This window comes from Carettochelys insculpta, chromosome 1, assembly GCF_033958435.1.
Source record: "Carettochelys insculpta isolate YL-2023 chromosome 1, ASM3395843v1, whole genome shotgun sequence".
NCBI lineage: Eukaryota > Metazoa > Chordata > Testudines > Carettochelyidae > Carettochelys > Carettochelys insculpta.
The window spans coordinates 275,484,812-275,502,438 of NC_134137.1; the positions used below are offsets into that span (position 1 = coordinate 275,484,812).

Sequence of the window (17,627 nt, forward strand, 5' to 3'; positions counted from 1 at the left end):
AGTAATTTGCATTGCACTGAATAGCTGTATATTTACCCAGTTGCTGAATTTGGTCCTGTAAGTGCACATACCTTGCGTCGTTCACTGCATATCTCTAAGCATGCATGTTTTCCATCTAGGGCTTTGTCGGCAGACCTCTGTCAGCATGGGATTGTACTGTGCCAGTGCTGGGGTAGATAAGTACATGTGACCAGTCATGACATACCCCATACTCCTCTCCACAATAACATGTTTGTTTACCAGTCTCAATTTATCCTGCCCCCACTGTACTATGAGGTACATTATCCATGTAGTTCAGAGAAGGATCCTGTTTAATCACTGTACTGCCTCTGACCCTGATCCCAGACTGGGCAAGGGTCTGAAGTGTTACAGCCTGGCTGCACATATGACTGCCTCTATTTTCTGTGATTGTCAACATCAGAAAATAATCTTCTCTTTCAGAACTGTCTTCTTCATTAAGAGTTATTGGGGCCGGGCGGGGGGCAGACTTGACAATCCAGTAGTGCCTATTGGTTCAGGCGGAGTAATGCCCAGTTGAAACAGGCATCTCTGGGAAAAACTTGTTTTCTGTTTAACTTATTATTGTCTTCAGACAAATCTAGAAAGTACTGGTCCTGTTTTTGTTCAGCTCACAAATGGTGTTGGATGGAATCCGTTCTTCACCCTGAAATGATGTTCTGTGATTTACATTGCTCTGTCTTCAGGGGACAAATCAGTTGGTAATGAAGGGATCCCTTGTGGGTCAGGCAACCCTGAGTTTCTTGAAAAAATCTGTAGCTTCTGAACAAGATAATTTTCTGTCAGTAGCTCAGGGAAGGAAGGCAGTGGCATGGGCTGATGGAATAATTACAGCAGGCTATCGTGTGGCTCTCACAATCAAGGGTCTTGTACCAAATTAGTTCATTTGATCATCCATTTGTCATTGTATTATGAAGTGCTGTGTTCAACTCCTATGCCATTTCATAAATAATCAACGTGCTAAATTTAAGATGTGGGATTTTAGATTTTTCACTCTGAACTTGAAACTATAACAGCAGTGGTGGAATCCATCATAGTTTAATACAAAATCACTAAATTTAATTTAAAGTCTATGGGTAGCCAATTACTTTTGTCAAGGTCCATATTTTTTGGTCAAAGTGTACTCAAGGTCCAGGCTTTAGAGAAAATTATAATAAAAGTGACTAATTATGATAATTTATAAATAAAAAGATTTCATGGGCCATTCAAAGTGTCTGGTAGCCTGGATTTGTCCAACCACTCATTGACTTCATCCATCTCCCATTGAGGCTGTGATTTTTGAAACCTCAGTTGACTTCACCGGGCCTGATTTTGTTGACTTGAGTGGGTTTTAGATCAGGCCCTTAGACAGCAGAATCAAGGTCTCAGTAAGTATTGATTCTTACCATTATGGACACTGGCAAAATTCCCATTGACTTTGGAATGAGTCTACAAGCAAACAGCCATCAAACAGGAAATTTAGTCCTTCAGGATCTCAGGCAGGATTTGAACCTGGATCTAGAGGGTGAAGAGATTGATGGCCCATTCCAGACTCCTGAATCATTGAATTTCCTCAGTGGGTTGCTTTTCAGACTTTATAAAGTATTATGCAGAACAAATGATCGAAGAATGGGAAAGTAGGATGGAATAACCGAGGAAGAGTTTCCAATTCTTGATACATTGTGTAAGGTCAGAGAGAGAGGGAGTAAATACTAAATTTTTATATTGCTGGTACCTATCTCCATGTAAGATAATCTGTAGACTGTTTGATAAGCTGATATGCTATTGAACAAAAGGTATTTTCATTCTAATTTATTTGATGTGCTAGTTTCACAAATTTAATAAATAAAAATAATTATACAGCAAACAAAGGAAACAACTCCCTAAATTATCATAATGATCTGTTACCCTGACTGATTAGTGATGGGAAAATGTAAAGGCCGCTTCACTAATTTCCCTGCACTGCTTTGGCTGCTTATATGTTTGTGGAGGCCAAAGGAAAGAAAATATTCAACATAGTCCTACATTGTATGAATGCATTTGGGACGCTTTTTGGTAGAGGGAGAAATCTGAGAGAGAGAACTAAGGGTGAACTTCTCCCTACACTATCAGTTTTTAAAATGAGTAAAATGGAAACTGAACAATAAGCTGGACTTTTAAGTAGTTCGATTTTTTTCATCCTCTTGACCATTCTTTATGTAATGCTGTCTATTGAGGGCCAGTATTCCTGGTATGCTATGGGGATATAATACATAGTCCTGCGAATTGCTGATCACTCAGGTCCAATCCAGCAAAGTAAAGGCTTAATTTTAAGCACGAGTAATTCTGTTGGCTTCAATGAGATTGTTCAGGGACTTTCAGAGATGTACATCCCTAAATATTGGAAAAAGGCCAGAGTGCTAGGCACATTCTAAGACCATGGCCAAGAAAAATGTATTTTTTAAGTGCAGTGACATACAAGAGCTACACCTATCCCTTGTTTAAAGAGTACTTTACTTATGAGTACTCGCTAAAATGAGGGACCCATATACCTACCTATATTCACTCATTTAGTGAACTTCCCCCACTTCTATAAGCAAGCCATGGGGACCCTGGCCAGGAAGCAGGGAAACCTGCACCACCTCCCCCCACCACCAAGCAGCCCCAAACTGCTCCCAGCCTTAGATTCTCCCCCCTCTGTTCCCCCCGCCCCCACTGCAGCCCAAAGCTAATGGTGACCCATGTTTGGGTCCTGACCCATAGGTTGGGAATCCCTGCTGTTCATACATACGCTACATCCTATTTCTGGTGCCAAACTATTCAAATACATCAGAAAAGTGCCTAAATTCAACTGGTTTATGTCAAGTTACAAGCACTTGGAACAAATTGGAGACTTTTACATGTATTTTAATGGGAATTTAGTGTTGCCTATGAGCAGAAATTTGGGAACCAATTGCGCTCATATAGCAAGGGATGAGTGTATTTGATAATTGTAGCAGAGGTTCATGTATAAACTAGCAATGACTTTGTTTGTTTCTCTAGGTGCCATTACTGCAAGTCATCATGCCATGTGTCATCCCTGCGCATTCCATATGCCTGTAAACTATTATTTCAAGAACTTCAATCTATGAACATTATACCTAGGCTAAAATTGGCTAAGTACAATGAATGAGCAAGCAAAAATCAAGATTTAAGAAGAAACAAATGTGCAGAACTGGAAGGAATTTCCATGGAAAGGAGTGAATGTTAAAGCCGAGTGGAGAGGGGAAAGATGCTGATGATTTCCTTATTTGTTTCCCTCCTGACATTTTAAGTTAATTAGGAAATTGTGCTGTAGAGGACATCAAGAGCAATGGTGGGGACTCAAGCAGCCTGAGTGGATGAGGTGTGTAGAAATTGTGTAATGAGGCCCTGATCCAGCAAAGCACTGTGATAGTCGTGCACTCAGGATGCAGGTGCTTTGTGGGTTCAGGGCCTGGGTTTAATTTAACTCAGTGGCTTATCCATATTGCTTAAATATTAGTTTAATTTTCCTGACAGGGTATAAAAGACTAAATAAACTTGTTTTCATGTATATTGTCTGTCTTTTGTTTTCATGACTCCGTGTTAATCTTGTAAAAGATGCTATGGTAGGTACTTTGAAGGGTCAAAATTGCTAAATTACCTTGCTGATACTGAACCACCTAGATGTAATTTTTAGACTGTTTGGAGAGTCTGAATTCATTTTCTGAAAACCTTCCAATATGGAGATATATCAATCTCATAGAGCTGGAGGGGACTTTGAGTGGTCATAGGTCCTGCTGTGAGGGAAGGGGACTGCACTCTATCACCATCCCTAACAGATTTATTTTTTTAATCTGTTTGCCCCAGATCCCTAAATGGCCCCCTGAAAGATTGAGCTCACAACCCTGGGTTTAAAAGGGCAGTGCTTAAACCACTGAGCTATCCCTCCCCACTTTCTGGACCATATTTTCCTTAGCAAATAAAGATGCAAGTGTACGAGGTACAATACAAGTATATGGTCAAATGCTGCCTTCAATTAAGCATGTGCAAAACCCAGTGACATTTGAGAGTAAACTGCCTGCATACATCTGAGCACAGAATTTGGTTTGTGGAGACAGGCTAATATTTTGATTTTTATTGAGTACAATATTTGAGTACATAGCATCTTACCTTCCAAGGGTAAAGGCCTGAAAAGAAGGGATATGATAAGAGAGAGTCTCCTGGTACTTGTTTCAAAGGAATATTGAATTTGAAAATTAAACTCAGAGTTTTAGAAGTTGTGCTGTTAAAAAAAATAAATAAATAAAATTAAATAAAAAATAAAACAGTCTTACACTGGCAGAGAGATGGACCTGAGTGACTTAGGAAGATTTAGAGAAACTTTTAGAGAAAAAGCCGTGCTTCTATTAATGGGATATAGGGCCTAGCGTGGGTGGAATTAACACTCTCAGGTCAACTGGGCCCAGATTTAGCAAAGGGCACAAGTACATCTTAATTTTAAGCACAAAATAGTTCCACTGATGCCAAAATTAAGCATGCACGTTCTTGGATAGGGTTTGAAGGTGCATCGGAGAGAACTAGCTAGTTAGTCTTGATCACAAGCAATAAAGTAAAACACTGCCTGCTTGCTTGAGATCTGGAGAGACACCTCAGCATCCTAAATAGCCAAGTAGTTTCAATAAATTTGGCTGATTTATTTTCTTGCATAAATGTCTCTGTCTTTGGAAGGAGAGGCCAAGTGGCAAGTGCCAGGCATGCAGATTTTCTGACAAGATGTTACTGAGGTGACTCACCATTTCTGTCTGCTTCCCAAACATTGAGATGAGTAGCGTTGTGTCTAAGTTAATGAACCAAGTCTGAGCAATAAGACTCTGAAATGAGGGGTGGCTCTCTTCCTCTTTTTGCTGCCAGTGTAATAACAATATAGATAATTCAGAGAAGGCTAGTTGGACCTGGAAAGGGTCATTTAGTCACCGACAGTGTGACCTGAACAACAAGGTGATATTAACAAAAAGTTAAGGCATATACTGAATTATATATCTTCCCCTCCCCCAACATCGCCACCCCAAAACAGTAACTTAAGAGCCACTGCTCTACCCTAATTACCTTCTGGCTGCCAGGCTGTGATGAGAGGGCGGGAAATTAAGTAAAAGCCCTGGTGAGATAAGTGCACCTATATGGTTCCCAGGGACTGCCATACTGAGGCCCTGGTGGACCACCAGAGGGAGTGAGTTTCAAATGCTAAGGCCTTCCACCGAGAGAGCTCTGACCTGGGTCCTGGAAAATGGGTGTTCATGCTGCCTACTCTTGTGACAGGACTGGGGTGAATGACAGGCCCTTCTGAGCCCTGAAGATTATGAGCAACATCTAAAATTATTCTGGCTACCTGCTGATGTGCAGACATAGAAGAAGGAGCAAAGGAATGTGCTCATAACAGATTGCTCTATTGAAAAAACTGGCTTCCGTGCAACTTTGAAGGGTAGCCCTAAAGGGTGAAGCTGAGCTCGGAGATAGCAAAGACATGGGATAACAATTGTGAGGCCTGTGCCAGAGAGGAAAGATAGGGAGCCTAAAGTGGGGCGTGGACTGCCTTCTCTTATTCAATAACTATCGGAATGTCTCCCACTGGTGTATTCAGTAGAAGTGTTGTGGCAATGGACAGGTGTCTCTCTCTGTAGTCTGTATGGATACTGCCTCCACCAATTCCAGTAAAAGAGTTCCCCAACAATAAGCAACTTCTATTGTCTTCCCTAGGTAAAGCCAAATCCAGGTTTCCTTCATCCAGATCTGCCTCTCATACAGTGAGAGAGTAATAAGATTGCAGAATCCAGCATAATTCACTACTTTTACTATTACTATCTGTGTTCACACCATGGCTAGGGTTTCTATTTCAGGATACATTTGAACTTAGACACTAAGTAGACAAACACTTCATGGCCAAACACTGTGCTTGATATAGCAGGTTTATTTTGAGCACAGCGCTTTGTTCCCAGTAACCCTCAGGTTACTGGGAAGTTTGAAATAAGCACTTACTTTGAACTCCAGTGCAGTGTAGCCTGCACTGGGTTCGAAATAAGATGCCTCGGAATAAGTTATACAATTTGCACAATGCAAATCGTGTAACTCATTTTGAGCTAGGCCTAGCCCACGTGTTAAGAATAATCACCTACGTTTTAATGACCTAGTAAGTCACTTTTGATTGGTACATGGTGTTGCATGATATCTGCCCTGCACAGCAAATATAAAAAAAACAATGGGAGAACGGTTGATAGAGTAATGCCACGGATATGCCTGTCAGTGTAGACATGCAGAGGTAAAGGATCCCAGTCCACTGCCCTCAGAAAAAAAAACAAAACTGCACTTTGAAATAAGCCCCTCAAGTTGCTACTTTATTTTCAACTGAGAATCTCCCGCCTTGCAGCTCTGTGGAACTAGCTTGCAGCATTCAAAGCCAAATTTGAAATGCTGAATCTATCCACGTTCTGCTTGTCGATCTTTCCTTTGTAGAGTGAAACGCTATCACACACAGTTCTAATGCCAACTGATGACTCCAGTGCTCTGACTGGATTTCCTCAAAACATCTGTGTCATGACTTTTTGTCTGATCACTAGAGGAGATGTTTCTAAACAAATGCTTGATCTTCAGGCTTGCGTAAAGGGTACTGCGGTTAAGAAACTGTGCTGTAAACTTTTCATTCCATTCCAGCTTCTTTATTTGCTCCGGCTTGCTATCCAGGAGAAGCTTTTTACCAGCAGTACTATTCAACATGAAGGTCACTAGTATTACCTTGTGGGAATGTTGAACACAACCCACTTTCAAGCAAAGGCCTATTTTGCTGCTAGATGGGATATCTACCTTCTGCATTATTTTAAATCATCCCACTTATTTTGAGAATACAAGGATTCCCCAGGGTATTAAAATGTAGAATTAACTAGGGAGGGCAGTGAAAGCTGTTTTTCACTGCAATTTGTTTGTAAAATCCTGGACTTGGAGCCGTAATTGGAGCTGAGTTTCAAGGGTGCCATTTTGGCAGGGGAGATGGAGGGGGCTGCACCAAGTATACCACCCAAATGCTGCTGTTCTTCACTTTCCCCTGATTTTCAGGGAGTGAGGGGAAAGTGCACAGCTCATGTCCTCCTTATTTAATTCTACATGTTCTAGTCCCTGGCAATCAAGTTTTATGTCTCATGGGGCAAGCCAGTGTCAGCAAGAGACTCAGACTCTGATGGAGTCTCATGTTACAGAGAAGTGCCGGATCCTCAGGGACTTGCAACTTCACATGAGAAAGAAAAGTGACTCAGCTGAAGACCATTCTTGTGGAGCTGACCCTCCAACCAGCCTCGGTGCTGCTCTGAATTGGCAACGAACACAGCATCCTTGCAGAGCACTCCCACAGCACTGCTCTGCATCCCTGGTACCACGGGAGAGGCATAAGAAATAAAACACTGAAAGAGGGGCGTTCTCCAGCGCAGAGGAGGCACAGTGGAGCAAATAGTGTACCAAGACCTGTATGAGGCCTCCATCCTCCCTGGGCTTCTGATGGCACTGCTAACTCCTCATAGGGTTCTGAGTCCGATACAGGAGCCACCACTGTCTCCTGGAAGCAGCCATGGGTCAGGATCATATTTGCCACTTTGACCCTGGAGGCTTTCCAAGCAGCAAAGGACCTGTTGTCTCTCCTGATCCCACTTGACCCCTGCAGGCCCTTCATCAGCCACAGCAATCAGGGAAAGAAAGGAGCAAGATATGGCAAGTTCCACTGTGGCACCATGTGGGGCAAGCCCTCCTTACTATCAAGACAGCAGTTCCCCAGCCATTACCTGCAGGCAGAAGTGGGTACTGCACCATAATTGTCTCCTCCAAGGGAAAAATCCACTCTGGAGTCTGAAGAGGACTCCCCTACACCCAAAACATACCAGTATCCAGCATACAAATCAGACTTCAGTGCCAGCCCTCCTGCCAGCACCTGGCCACCAGCCCACTGGCCAATGCAGTGACTACTGAAATCCTAGGGGTTTCCCTGGCAGCAGGCTCGCACTTCCCACTGCTTGCACTCAGAGGCATCAGAAAGGCAACCTACCGCCTCTTCCCATCTGGCACCAGACCCTGACTCCAGTAGCAACCCTGGATGTTGCAGGTAAAGTAGCTGCCTTGGTACTATTTAAAATGTAAACTCTTTATTCTCAGGGTAATTATTATTTTTGCTGAAATATAGTTGCTCAGACATAAAGCAACCTGGGTTTCTATTTAGTTATTACTTGTTGCACTGTGTGGCCTGGACTACCATCTTTCTAATCATACCAAATGACGTGTTCAAGTCCTCTTCCCTTGACTCCAAAAGGATACAGCGAAATTGAGGGCAACTCTCGGATCGGAACAGCACAGAGTCGAGGGGCAAAGGGTGGTGACGGAGAGAGTGAAAAGGCTGGGATGCGCAGAAAGAGGTTGAACAAGATGGATCATGATGAAGGTGATGTGTGGCACTACATAACTGGCAGACTGGTGGTCTCTGGAGTAGAAAGTGTTGGGAACCACTGTTTGAGAGTATGGTACAGTTCCTCCCATTGGAGCTAGTGCCATCCAATCCACTTCCTCAATCAGCCTGGGGTGGAGTGGAGCATGGGCACAGTTCCTTGAAGGGGAGAGGAAAGGTCCAGGAGTGGTATGATGAGTGGCACTTGTCCTAAGAGGAACTAGGGTGAAGGCAGAACAAAGGGGAGCAGGCACTGGGCCCGTAACACTTCATACCTGGAGCTGGACAGTAGACCATCATTTCTGCACCTCTGGAGTACGGATACAGCTGTTCCCACATTTCTTGCCTCCAAAGGTTTTGTAGGGTGGGGCTATCTCTTTCTCTTGGCCTGGGAAGGTGAGGTTGAAGAGGGAGTAGGGATCATCATCTCCCCCTTTTCAACATCACACCTAAGGCTAGAAAATGATAGCTCCTTTTTCCTTGGCTGGCTACTCTAGGCCCTTCAGCTTCTTGTCTAGAAGAAATCGCTGCTGGCTCCTCTGCATTACAATGCTGCTAGTATGTTAGCAAATTGGTGGCTCTTGCCAGGAGTCTGAGAAGCAGGTTGGCCTTTGCAAAGAGTCTAGAGTCAGAAGGCTCTCTGCAAAAGTTTGTAAATTAAATGAAATCATACAGCTCAGTAATGACTGAAGAGATCACCTGTCCTCTGAATGGCTTCTATTTTGCTAAAACACAATGATACACAATTAGAATCTGGAAATACGCAACTGGGATGTGTTAGTGCCTTGGGTTTATTTATAAATATTATGTCTCGTATATTTATTACTTTTTGAATTCTTCACAGTGAGACTCCAACAAAATCCAGTAAAGAGCTATTCAAATTTGGCAGAGCTTAAAAAAATAAACACACACAAAAAAAAACCCTACTTGTCAAGGGGCAGGAACCAAGTGTGTCACGTCAGAGAATCATGCAACTAACCTACACCAGACCATTCAATAACTTCACCATGAGGAGTGTGCTGCATTTTGCGGGGCAGAGAAATTCCAGAATAAAAATAATAAATCACCACAATCTATATGTTATCCTGATGAACCCCCATCCAAGAGGTCAACTACAATACAAGCTACAATGGATTACACGTTCCCCATTATGGGAACTCAGATAATGTGTGAAGCTACCTTACAGGAGGCTTGCCTAGAATTAGTCACTGTACATGGAAGACAATTTAAGCTAATGGAGGATTCGGGATTTTGCACAGTTGTTGACCCCATTTTTGGAACGACTGGAGGGGAAACTTAACTTGAATGCTGAAAATGTACAAGACAAAGTTGCCACTGTAGAAGTGACTAGAAGGGGATTTAAAACATAATTCAAGGGAAGATTAATTTCACTGAGAGCAGCTTGTGCCTCACAATTTGCCCAACTCCTTTTAGGAATTAACATTCAGTGTATTGTTGCAGATTTCTCTTTGGACGTGAGCATTGAAGGATAGCAAGAAAAGACACACCCCTGAATATTTAACATTTGTTCTTCTTACAGATATTGGAATGCATGGAACCATTCTTGGCATGTATATGTAGAAGTACACCAGGTTATGGCAGTGGTTCTCCAAAGCACGGTTCGTGGGCCACTAGTAGTCTTCAACCATCTCTGAGGTGGACCACCAGCTCAGGCCTTGATCTCCCTCTCCCCAACATGGGGAGCCCAACTTTGGGTGTCCAGCCCTGTGCCCTTCTTATTTTACACCTACATTTTTATGCTCCAGTAGACTAGTATGAATAATTGAATATTTAAGGTATTTAGAGATGACAAAATGCATTTGCTTACCCTGGGTGTTTGGCAGGTGGTCTGCAGAAAGGTTAGTGGGCCAGAAAGTTTGAGAACCGCTGGGTTATGGAATAAACATGGCGAAAGCAGTAAAATGAATGATTGGCAACCAGGAATTTTACAAAGCAGAACAACAAAGTTGCAATTAAGGGAAAAGAGAAATTTGTTTTCTGGGAAGATGCTCAAGAAAGAAATATGGACCCAAATCAGACTGGTTTGATACACAGGGCTGAAAAAGCTGGACCTAGTCTATCTGCTGAGGCCATGGGTGTTGCACTGAAGTGAATTCACTGTCCTGCCTCTGTACTGCAGCTTGCCACTAACCACTCAGGCTGCAGCTACACTAGCAAGTTCTTTCAAAAAATTTTTCAAAAGAAAGGGGCTTTTTTGAAAGAGTCCATGGAGCATCTATACACAAAAAGTGTTCTTTTGAAAGTAAACAAAGAATGTGGCACTCCTTTCAAAATCACTCTTCCTTTCCTGTTTCAGGAAGAATGCCCCCTTTCGAAAGCTTCTTTTGAGAGAAAATGCATGTAGATGCTCCATAGGGCCCCTCTTTCAAAAGAACCATCTTTATTTTCAATCTCAGGCCTGTTCTTTCGAAAGAGAAGGGGCTTCGTCAATGCTCTCTTTTGAAAGAGCAGATCACTCCTTGGATCTGCTTTTTTGTGTGTGGACATGCTCTTTTGAAAGAAGCTCTTTTGGAAGAGATCTTCTGGAAGAGTTTCTTTCAAAAGATCTCTGTTGTGTAGAGAGAGCCTCATTGAAGAAATGTACAATCTCTGACATCATTTATAGCACTTGATATGTCTGTTTAAAAAAAAAAAAGAGAAACCAAGTAATATTGGCCGTCTTTAGAAAATTAAAATTTAACAGCCCAGTCTTAGATTGTCCTCACAGCTGACACTCTGTCATATTTGAGTCACACTTGGCATTCAAGGAGTTCCGCCACAATATGGCTACCTCAACCCATTAGCTTCATTTGACAGAAGCAGAAGAGTGTGCCATTGAAGGCATCCCAATAGTGTGAAGCCTACTAAAGTGACGACAAAGATTCTTTAGTATGAAAAATTGACCCTGGGAGACTTGTACGGTGCTTGCTTAAAATGGTAACTGGAAATACCAAAATGCTCTTCATTTATAAAAGCCTCGCTGGTTTATATGGAAGTAAAAAAAAAAAAAAAATCTAGTTTTGAAAACAATGTCTCACATATATGCATCATGATTCTGGATATCGACTTCTTATGGCAGAAATACAGGCAAAACTTCATTTCACCAAAACATGGATGAAAATGGGCATGCCTCGGGTAGAAGCCTAAATTAATGACATCATAGAATCAACATCAGACATATCTGAACCTGAAATCCCAGAAAATAAACTGGAATTTCTTAAAGCTCATGAAATCCCCAAAACAAAAGCAATATATGGCCGAAGGAAAGCCCAAAAAGAATTGGTCCAATTCTTGATTAATTTGCAGAGCTGCATCTTACTAAGAAACAAGACACATTGAACTACTGGGTTCCTCTCAGCTGTATCAGCTGGCAACAACTGTATTGGTAGCCACAGCAACAAAAGTGAGTTTTTGAAAGAACATTTTCAAGACTCAGATGTATCCTTTCATTACAGAGGTCCAATATGATAAACTAAATACTAGATGTTATTTTAGTTCACTCAAACCAATTGTTCATTTAAAAAAATTGTTTGATAACACTAAAACTCGAGGAAAACTCATGAAAGTTAAGTAATAAATGGCCAAAAGTCAAAATAGTTTAATTTTTTCATTTTTTTTTAATTTACTTCTGCTCAGACTGGAATTTGTTTTGAACCAGTTCACACTGGTAGCCAAACTGCTTTTGGGGAGGAGGAAGGGTGTTGTTGATGACGTGGCCTGGAACTGAGCCCAAACACACTGAATGTAACTGAAGGTGAACCTGGATTGAACCAAAACAAATACCTGTTTATCTCCCTTTTAGCACTCCCTTTTATTGTTGAGCTGGAAGTTCTGCCCGTAGGAGGAAGCATACAGTGCTCAGATGGAAAGTAATGCGTGGGCGTATCTCTGCAGAGGCAAACCTCTGGTTTAAATTAAGAGAGGGCCACCGTGATCTGCTTTTGGCTCTGTAGGGTTGTGCTTTGGCTGCTCGAATCTGCAGATAATTACTTGTGAATGGTATCCATCTCACAACCCCATTTACGGTCATTGCTCTATTGCTCTCCAACACACTATTGAATTCTGGAACATCACAGGGATGGTTCCCTGAAGATGTAGGAAGCTTGGGCCTGGTTTTCAGAGGTGCTGCGTACAAGCAGAGCCCACTGACTTCATAGGGCGTGCTGGGGGCTCAGCACTTCTTCAACTCAGGCCCACATATTTTATTGCTCTTCTGCCTGTGATGTGATATCAGTAGAAGGCCAGGCCCTACTGTTACAACACATGCCTCTGCTTGGACAGGCTCACAGGATGTTATTCAGCCCCACTGCCACATGCTTTTATATAACACCCAGCCTTCCTTCTGCCCATGCGTCTGAGTAATTTCTGAGTGAGCAGTTTCTGTTACCAGGTAACTTCTGCACATACAAACCCACCTCTGGAAGTTTCATTGCATTTAGCCTTTCCTATTTTGAGGTTCAGCCTTACTTAAGCTCCCTCCCATAAGAAGCATCACAGGCTTCCAGCTACCCCACCCCAAATTCATACGCCCAGCGTGCACAGCCCCACTCAAGGCACAAGGTTTACAGAGCATCATGCATAGGCAGGCTCCAAAAATTGCTCACGGGGCTTCTAGGGCTTCAGCAGGCCCAAGCATTCAGAGAGGGAACTTTATTTTGTTTTGTTAAGCCTAATGCACAATTTCTAGTATTCTAGTCATTATGCAAGGCAAGCTGAACTCTGAAGCTGAGAGAAAAGGAGCAGCTAGTTATGGACCCCTGGTGTCACCTTGCAGCTAGTGGCTCAGGGAACATCCAAGTAAGAGCCCTGGCCTAAACCCTGCTCTAGAACAACTGTCTTAGTGGTGAGTTTAATGACTGGCCCAGTGCTCGGAACTGAGGCCATCTCTACATTATACCACTGCCTCAAGAGCTTACGTTGGCAAACAGGTAATGCTTTTAGTAACAGAGAGTAAGCCGTGCTAGTCTTGTTACGTTTCTTGTGTGCACGCACATGTGGCTCCTTCAGGCTGTGGTATGTGTCCTCCCAGGAGTGCTTGTATGGGCTGTACTGTCAGCATGGGGCACAGTGAGGGATAGCTCCTGAAAGCCAGTAACAGTGAAGGTAATGGGCATGATTTTGATATTGATGCTACATTGATTTAACTACAGCAAGAGTTAACTGTGTCAGTCAGGGAGGTGGAATTACTGAAGCGGTAGCCATGAGCTAATGGCAGCAGGATCCAAACGTTAGGGATGTCACTCTCACCACCTTGGGTCAATCTAGCTGTGGATGTTGGCTTACCCAGGTGGTGCAAACTAAGCCTGAATTAACGAGGCTGTGGCTGCATGAGAGGAATAGAGCCCACCCCCAGCTCCCTCCCTTCCTCCCACGTGTGCTGCCCTTAACAGCCAGAGGTGGGGCAGGCTTCCTTTGCCAATAAAGTAAGCCAGGCTCTGGATGCCAAGAGGACAGGGCAGGCCCTAGGGGAGAACTAGGTTCACACAGCACTTTGCATTAGGAGATGGCTCTCCTGGGGAACCATGGGAGGGTGTCCAGACTATGGCTAAGGTGGGGCTTGCTCTGTGAGGTTTGAGGAGCAACAAGCCCCCAGGGAGGGGGAGAGGAGAGCAAACTCTACTCCTGCCCAAGCTCCAGCTCCCTGTGGCCTTCACACAGGCAGCTACCCCTCAAAAGCCCCGCAGTCACTTACAGGCAGCAGTAGAGCCAGGCCACCCATGTGACATTTTGATCATCTTAAAAAGGAGAAATCTTGGCTCCCGGTTTCTCATGCACACCCGGCACTGCTGTCTGTAGGACGGAGTCCTGGGCTTAGGGCCTGTGAGCCCCAAACCCTCATTCCCAAACAGACACCAGCAGGAGAGGGGGCCAATGCAATGAATGGCCTCTGCTGTTTATTGCAGCCTGATCCCACTTTCACCCATCTTCTGTTTCCTAGTCTCTGCACACTCGGGCAAGGACAAAAGGTGTCCTTCCAAATTCGGCTGCTGCAAACCTTTGGGTCACTCTGGCCCTGCCCTGTGCCCCATCCCCCTTCACCCTGATCAAAAGAAATGGTCAGTGTCTAAATCATAATTCAACCAGAAGAGAAGGAAAACGGCATTCTTTCAAAGGAGGGCAACAAAAAGCAGCTGTCTCTCAATGGCTTGAAATTGGACATCCCCAAACACTTGTGCGTTCACGTCTTCTTTCAGGGAGAAAGGCGGGGCGGGGGCAGGAAATTGGCCACTCTGGAGCGAGCTAGAGAGAGAATTCCCAGGGTTCCCAGAGGAGGGAAGTTTGCTTTCTCTTCGCAAAATATTGCGATTGCAATTCCATCTTTGTCCCCACTACAGCCAGGCTGGTAGTTCTTATTTACACCAACAACCATGGTGGCCACCTGCTGGTTTTACACTATGCCAGCGGGACAGGACTGGCTGAGCCTACAACGTTGGGATTTCTGTTTAGGACTTTCCCAGCCTGGCTGCAATGAGCCTCCCATCTCCTCATTATCCTCTCCTCCCTGGAACTCAGTAACCCAAGGGGTCAGCTGTTTGTTTAAAGGGTGCCTCATCCCAGCCTGAAATAGCCAACCTTTGCCCGGCTCCTCTGCAGCAGCTGCTGCAGCCTGCTCTGGGCCTTGCTCCTTGTTCACATTTGGGAATGGTTTTGCAGGAGGAAACATTTGGGAAGTTGAAGGGGCCAATTTCTGTACCTCCCCTAAAGGACTTTTCCATCTAACTCCTGCTGCTTTTTTGTCACAGCCTTTTGCAACCTCTTATTCAGTCCCAGCAAAACCCCCCTTAGTTCTCCAGATTTTGCTCATCCCTCCTTTGCCCAAACCACCCATCTTTGCCCTAGTTGTTGTCTTTCAGGAAAACACAACCAGGGAGTCAGCATCTCCCTTCTCTGCACAGAGCCTCCTTGTGTGAGTGTTCAGAATCCGAATAGGCTCCAGTGGCAGCAGACTAGCAGCCAGGCTTTTGTGTCCTTTTCCTATGGATCTGAAGGTACCATGAACCATCCTCCTTCCTGTTTAGCAGCAGCCCTGCTTGTTTTGCTGGGGGGTTGTTTTTTTTTTTTTCTTTCCACGAGGAGGGAGGGGGAAAAGTCTGGGTGTGAGGGAGAGAGGAGAAAACGTTGGCTCTGTCCATGGTCAAAGTAATTCAGCTGTAATCCCCCTTTCTCTTCCTCTCCTGGAGCTCCATTCATATTCTAATCACAGCTTTCCCTTCCCCAAACCAGCCACTTTCGCTGAGCCCCGGCTTTGCACTTTTACTTCCACTTCCAGCACTCACAACCGCCTGCTGAAAAAAAGCAACTTTGTTGGCAGCCCGGCTCCCTAAAAAGGACCCTGCACCGTTGCCCTAAAAGTGGCAGGTAACATTTGCTTGATTATTCTTTCCAGGGCTGCTGCAGAGCACACCCTTCCCCTCCTCGCCCAGCCTGTGCGTGCCCCTTGCACAGCCCTGCCACCCTGTTCTCCACCACCTGCAGAGCCACCAGGCCAGGGGCTGCTAGTGAATCCACTGACCTGGCACTGGAACCTCAGCCAGGGCCACTTTCTCCCCTGCCCAGGGGGCTTGGCCGACGTGGGGGGGGGCAGCACCCCACCTTCCCCTCCCTGGGCATCTGAGAACGAGCCCAACATAAAACCCGGGCTGGGGGAGGCCGTGCGGGTCTTGACACCCACCGCCTCCAACTCCCCCCGCGTGGCTGGAGAGCTGAGCCCCATTCCAGCTCCGGCTGCAGGGAGGGAAAGGCTGGAGGGGGCGGGGGTGGAAAGGCCGCTGGAACTTTAAATCAGCCAAAGGTTTCCAGCGCTGGAGGCGCGGGGGGAAGCCGGACTGGGGGGATTGCGTAGCTCTAAGGCCCCCCTTTGGGGAGGGAAGCTTTTCTTATTCAAAGCAGCATCACAATGGGCTTCACATTGAGCCTTGCCCCAGCCCCATCTGACTAGCAGCCATTCATCAGGCTGGCTGGCCTATCAATGACATTTCTCCCATCAGGGCTCCTATAAAATGATGCTTTTTCCCATGAAACATCCGCAAACATTTTGACGGGGCTGGCTTTGCCCTGCTGGATTACTGAGTGTCCCTCTCTCTCTCCTCTCCCCTCCCCCCGCCAGCTCCCCTCGCTCGCTCGCGCTCTCCCTCTCCTCCGAGCCAGGGCATCTCCGGCCCCCGGGACTTTGGGGCTCCCGCACTGTCCATGGGAAGAGCATGCATTGTGGGTTACTGGAGGAACCTGACATGGATTCCACAGGTTAGTCCAACCCTCGAGACAGGCGGCCCAGGGGAGCCGCTGCAACTTTGACAGCGAGCGCGGAGGAAAGGGACCAGACTCGCAGTCGCCTGGCTTCCAAACAGACGTGCTCCGACGTGCGTGTGTGCGCGCGTGTGTGATCGTGACCGATCCGTGGCCCAATGGGTGTGCATGTGTGTGTGTGTTTCATTGCACGGGGGGGGTGTGCGCGTGTGGGTGTGATCCGTTGCCCAATGGGTGTGTGTGTGTGTGTGTGTGTCCAGGGAGGTGAGCTGTGTTGAAATCCCCTTCTTGGCCGGGTTTACACTTCCAGATGCGGTGCAGGCGGGTTTTTTCCCCCCCTCGGGCTCCCACCACACGCATTTCCTCTCCGCTTTCCCGCTTGGGCGCCGACCAGAGGCGAGCGGGGCCTTTCCTGGAAAAGGAACTGAGGGTCTGGCCCAGGAAGGGAGTTTGGTGAATGGCCTCAGCCCAGCGGCGCCTGGTGGGGAAGCTAGAGCCCGGGCGAGTCCCTGGCGCTGGGGTGGAAGTTGGTCTGTTTCAGGCCGGAGTTAGGTGGCGGGACCGAGCTGGGCGGGAGAGGGCGGTAGGGGCGATGGGTGCAGAGCACGGGCCATCCCTGAAGCCTGCTTGGCCGCGGCGGGCGCTGCCAGGCGGGCTCTGGGGAAAGCAGAGGGCAGGGGGAGGCGGCCCGGCGTGCTGCTCTGCACCGAGCTGGAGGGCGAACGCTGGGACACGCGCAGGGGCAGGCTGCGTTCGGCCGCCGGCTCCTCGGCTCACCCCGCGTCACGCCGAGGAGAGCAACCCCCGCGCCCAAGCGGGTCCCCCGATCCACCCGTGAGCGGGGGGGTTGTCTGGGAAGGGGGGAAAAATCACTCCCCAAAGAGCTGCCTCCCGCCCCACGCGGAGCTCGAGCACCGTAAAGCCCAAG

At 46.0% G+C, this 17,627-nt stretch overlaps 1 protein-coding gene across 2 annotated transcripts in view; it reads left to right on the top strand.

The window, feature by feature from the left end:
* Positions 1–3,540, top strand: part of POLR3B (RNA polymerase III subunit B) — a 150,038-nt gene extending 146,498 nt beyond the window's left edge. For both annotated transcript variants that reach the window (XM_075008026.1, XM_075008035.1), the window contains one exon: positions 3,019–3,540. In XM_075008026.1, coding sequence (XP_074864127.1) covers positions 3,019–3,148 — 130 coding nt within the window. In that variant the 3' untranslated portion in view covers positions 3,149–3,540. The remainder of the gene's footprint in view (positions 1–3,018) is intronic.
* Positions 3,541–17,627: the final 14,087 nt, after the last annotated feature.